A 5,491-nucleotide genomic window follows, 5' to 3' on the forward strand; every position below is an offset into this window, starting at 1 on the left:
TTTTCCTTTTAACTACTATATATATATATATATAGTCGAATGGGTCATACTAGCGCTGCCCAAGATTTACTGTTGGCCATACCACACTACACAAAAATAAGTATTTACGACGGTAACGATTATTTATGATAAAAATAAATTTATTTTGATAAAAAATAATTATTTTTATAAGAAATAACAAATAAGTAGTTTTTTTATAGTGTCGCTAGTTATAAATTTTTTATTTTTTTATTTTGATTTTATTTTAAGTATTTTTTTAATATTGTTAATCATTAAGAAAAAAATAAAAAATAATACACAATTTCACTTATAATCATTTTTTTAACCATTAAGCAAAAATTAAAAATTAAAATACGTAAACGATTGAGCTATAAGTTTAAATTAGGAATTCACTACATTTTTCATAGTCGAATATTGTTGAAGTGCACCAAAATTTATCAGTCAAACAAAGAAGACAGAAAAACGATTTCGTTATGGAGAAATACTACTTTGCCGTCCGAATTCTACAGCTCAAGTGTACTGCTTGTCATTTTAATTCTTTTTATTTAATGTTTAAGAAAATGAATTTAAATATATTGATGTCTTTTTTTATTTTTTAAATATATTAAAAAAATTAATAAAAATAAATTAAAAATAAATTAACCATATAATTGAGATGTGCTACTCAGCGGCAGTGTAACACCGCTCTTTCGTTATATTCTATGTGACTATTGGATATATTCATGATCATCATGTCTAACCGGCACTTCCCACGAGTCTTGCTGCTCATTGCTTTTGTAACTGTAATCATCCAGACAGAGACCACTTTAGACAAGTACATCAAACATCTCAAACTATTTCACCTTTTCAATATTGTCACCTAACTTTTTAAGTAATTATTGCTGTCGTTTTTTCTTCTTTTTGGGTACATATATAATTAATATATATATTTAAAAAAATTTATACATAAATTTTATATTCATACACATCATTTAAAAATATATAAATTTATTATTTTATTTTTATATTTTATGAAATATAAAATATAAAATATTATGATAAAATAATAAAATTATATTTTTCAAGTGATATATAGAACGTGAAACTCAACTGATATATTTACATCAGCACCTAATTTTCATCGTAACGATAAGTCCACCTAAATATCAAAGCATTCTTCTAACTTTCCCTTGCATGCCTTCATGTTAAGCATAAATCGAAACTCGAAAGTCCCATCATCGCCATATCCGAGGAGGTCAAGGTTATAAAAGAAAGCACATCCATTCTGTGTCAAGACAGATATAGAACGAAGGGAAATCGATCATAGAGTTGTTCTTCAAGATGTACTCATTCTCAGAGCTTTTGGGGCTTCTGGTTCTTAGTGAAATATTGCTCATTTGCATGGCTCAGAACAACGTGCATTACTACGACTTTGTTGTAAGTGCAAACTATTCTCTTCAAAATCTCGTTTAATTCATTGTTTTTATTTGTTTCTAAAATTAGAAGAAGCTGATGATCATTGTATATTACTGGGTTTTTGTGCTTGCAGCTCAAGGACACGAATTTTACAAAGCTATGCGCTACAAAGAGCATTTTCGCCGTAAATGAGAGTTTTCCCGGACCGGTAATTCGCGTCCACAAAGGGGACACTGTTTACGTGAATGTTTACAATCAAGGAACATATGGGGTGACAATTCATTGGTAAATTCTTCACTCTCCCTGTCTCTGTTTCTGTCTCTCAAACTCATGATCACCAGCTTGAGTCAGACAGTACTTTTTTTAAATAAATGACTTTCTTCGTTGTTTTTATTTACAGGCATGGAATAAAGCAACCAAGAAATCCATGGTTTGATGGACCTGAATACATAACTCAGTGTCCCATCCCAGCCGGAACAAACTTCACTTACCAAGTCTTACTTTCTTCAGAAGAAGGAACCTTATTCTGGCATGCCCATAGCGATTGGACAAGAGCTACGGTACATGGTGCCTTCGTCATCTTGCCGGCAGAGGGAACAACTTATCCATTTCCCAAGCCCGATGAAGAACAAGTTTTAGTATTTGGTATGCACAATATCCTTTTCTTTTAGCATTGAATGTTTGGTATTCTTCAAAAGTGTATAAATTATTTCCCAGTGCTATTATTAATCATCAATCCTGCCTTATAATTGGAAGCAACTATCACGTGATCTGTTGATCAACATCTGGTACTGTGTTCTACTGTTTCTCTGCGTGACACGCATCCGAATTTCAAAATTCCAATATTTCATCTTTGACTTACAGTTATATATCTTCGGCCCCTGGCTCTTGAATTTCCAAATTAAGGTCATATCCAGCCATGCATGGGATTTTAATGGACTTGCGGAAATGTAGTTGTACCTTAATGTGCTGAATATGACTAGCTAGCTAGCTAATCAATATTGTACGTCCTGAAACATGATTCTCTTACTTTGACTAGCTAGCTACTGTGTTGAATAGGACTAGCCAGCTAATGTGTTGACTATGGCTAATCAACGTACGTATTTCTATATATATGAATCTAAAAAATATCTCCTTAATTGACTCCATTATTTCTAACCCACGCAGATGATATTTATAACCCCATTCTTTTACGTACTGATTGTGTATTTGAGTTTTAACTACGTACTTCTATATAATATGTATATGGTATCCATTGTTAGGAATTAAGTTACATGCACTGTCTGTAATTCAAACATAATATGACACACACAGATCAATAATCTTAAACATTGCAAACAAGCATTATATTGATGTTTTTGAGAAATTCTCCTATAATTCGGAATTTAACTATTGTTGCAAAATCATACATTAATTCTATTATTCTTTTGTTGCAGCTTCGTGGTACAAAGAAGATGTGATGACTTTACTGGATGAGGCCCTACGTTATGGTGGATTAACGACATTATCGGATTCATATGCCATCAATGGAGAACCAGGGGATTTTTATCCGTGCTCCAGAGGTACAAGACAGAACTATATATGATCATTTAATCATGTTTCAAGTATTTTTTTTTAATTATTTTTTTATTATTATTTTATTTTCCGGAAGAAGCTTTAATTTATTTTGATGATCATATATGTATGATGCAGCAACACATTTTTTTACTTATTATAATTATGCGTTGGGGTGGTGTTGAATTACAGATACAACATATCGTATGTCGGTTGATTATGGCAAGACCTATCTACTTCGGATAGTGAATACTGTACAGAACACAGAGATGTTCTTCGCCATTGCAGACCACAATCTCACAGTGGTTGGATGGGATGGATCTTACGTCAAACCCTTAGTTTGCAGTTACATAATGATAACCCCAGGACAGACAATGGATGTTTTGGTGACAGCAAACCAATCTCTTGGCCACTATTACATGCTTGCCAGCCCTTATTTTGATGGGCAGGCAGATGACTTCGACAAAAGCATCACAAGTGCAATATTCCAGTACAATGGTAACTACACTCCTCCATCGTCGCCTGTCTATCCGACTAACATCCCTGGTTTTTATGACATTGGCGCTGCAACTTTCTACACATCAAGTCTGAGGAGTTTGGCAACCCCAGAGCATCCTGTGGACGTCCCTCAAAATGTCTCCACCAGAATGTACATAGCAGTATCTATAAACATGATGAAATGTCCCAATGCCTCGTGTGCAGGGCCTGATGGGAACAGGCTTTCTTCCGGCCTAAACAACATCAGTTTTGCTAACCCTTCCATGGATATATTGCAAGCTTATTACAGGTACCTTTACTCTCTTCAGAATTTTAAGCATGATTTCATGCAAATTTAATTAAATATAAATTACCGTTAAGGACATAATTAGTTCGATCGAGGATAACTCCAAATGAATAGTCTTTTATAGCATGAACATTCTTATATAATATCTTTATTATAACTAAAAGAATGCATATGACCGATTATTAATTAATGGTATTGATCTAATGAAATAACATCCGGTCTCTCATAATTAACATTTTTGTTTTCCAGGAACATAAGTGGATATTACGACACAAATTTCCCAAACAGACCACCACATGTGTTTAACTTCACCTCAGAGGATTTGTTGACAGACAATGTGACCATCTCGGACCAGGGTACGAGGGTGAAAGTGCTAGATTATAACGCAACCGTCGAAATAACGTTTCAGGGGACTAACATCATGAATTCAGGAGAAAATCATCCAATGCATCTTCATGGGTTTAGATTTTATGTGGTCGGAACGGGAACTGGAAACTTCGACAAGGAAACCGATCCACTAACTTATAATTTGGTTGATCCGCCTGAAGCTAACACTGTTCCAGTTCCTAAGGATGGATGGGCTACCATCAGATTCATAGCTAGTAATCCAGGTAAAATTCAATAAGTTTGACTCACGTACTTGCATATTTGACATGACTGTTCTTGATTTTTTTCTTTTTTGGGATGAATAAAGGGTATTAATAGATTGAAAAATGGATGACTTCTCTGCAGGGGTTTGGTACATGCATTGCCATTTTGATCGGCACATGAGTTGGGGTATGGACACAGCTTTTATAGTAAAGAACGGTGGCACCGAAGATTCGACTCTCCTCCCTCCTCCGGCCTACATGCCACCTTGTGAATCTGATTCTTTGTATGGCGTCCGACCATCAATTTTCCAGAAAAAAGAGTAAAAAAAAAAAAGAAGTTATTTCTGATAGTATTAGCTAGCTTTCAAATTATCATGTTTTGGACTAGGTTTGAGTTTTTGACGAGGTAAAGGCTAGCAGTTACTCATAATTCTTGGTAAACGACGAAAGCTGGTAAAATGTTATGTATTCTCTCCTTTTTCAGAAATTAACATCAATAATATTCATATGAGCTAGAAAGATGAAAGAAGGAGTGTCTATTCAGGGATAAGTCAAAAGATGCAGGGTGTTACGTAAATAAATTGACCAAATCTATATTCAATGTATCTTCGTTTGAAAAGGTTTTTCTTTTGAGAAATAATAATCAAAATACTTCGTACTATTTATTATTTTATTATTACTTTTTATTTATTTTTTACTACTATTCAATATTCTATACACTACTATTCACATAATACTTGAGAACATCTCGCTACTCAAATGCAACCTTAATCTTTAGGTACGGTGGACTAGTGTTATCAAGAGAAAATATATATTTGCGTTTTTACTTTTTGTTATAATAAATCGACTCACACATGTAGATCAGTGATCATATATATATATATATATATATATATATATATGTATGTATGTTGCACATATCAAGCTTGAAATTATGTAGCAAAATTCTATCACCAAACCTCAATACTATCATGTATTTACTTCTTTATCCGTGTATGTGATGCACTTGAAAAATATTCAAAAAAACTTCAATCTCCTCAAACAAAGAGGCCAAAACAAATAAAATACTTTGTGCCGAAGTTTAAATTGATCAAGTACTTTTGTTCAGTAGTATTGATACAACTTAGAGCCAACATTCCACTAGTACAACAAGTCAAACAAAAGTCAA

At 33.3% G+C, this 5,491-nt stretch overlaps 1 protein-coding gene across 1 annotated transcript; it reads left to right on the top strand.

Annotated features, from left to right (window-relative positions):
* Positions 1 to 1,100: 1,100 nt before the first annotated feature.
* LOC109013368 (laccase-14-like) lies at positions 1,101 to 4,657 on the top strand. The gene is made up of 7 exons (XM_018995430.2): positions 1,101 to 1,416; positions 1,529 to 1,680; positions 1,796 to 2,040; positions 2,832 to 2,957; positions 3,142 to 3,736; positions 3,983 to 4,344; positions 4,466 to 4,657. The coding sequence occupies exons 1-7, from the start codon at positions 1,321 to 1,323 to the stop codon at positions 4,645 to 4,647; spliced, it is 1,758 nt and encodes a 585-aa protein (XP_018850975.1). The 5' UTR covers positions 1,101 to 1,320; the 3' UTR covers positions 4,648 to 4,657.
* The last annotated feature ends 834 nt before the right edge of the window (positions 4,658 to 5,491 follow it).

The sequence above is a fragment of the Juglans regia genome, chromosome 6 (assembly GCF_001411555.2).
Source record: "Juglans regia cultivar Chandler chromosome 6, Walnut 2.0, whole genome shotgun sequence".
NCBI classification, from domain to species: Eukaryota; Viridiplantae; Streptophyta; class Magnoliopsida; order Fagales; family Juglandaceae; genus Juglans; species Juglans regia.

Coding starts and splice junctions, on each gene's coding strand:
- LOC109013368 (XM_018995430.2), top strand. CDS start 1,321: ATGTACTCATTCTCAGAGCTTTTGGGGCTTCTGGTTCTTAGTGAAATA. Junction 1,681..1,795: donor TATGGGGTGACAATTCATTG/GTAAATTCTTCA, acceptor TTTTATTTACAG/GCATGGAATAAAGCAACCAA. Junction 3,737..3,982: donor ATATTGCAAGCTTATTACAG/GTACCTTTACTC, acceptor TTTGTTTTCCAG/GAACATAAGTGGATATTACG.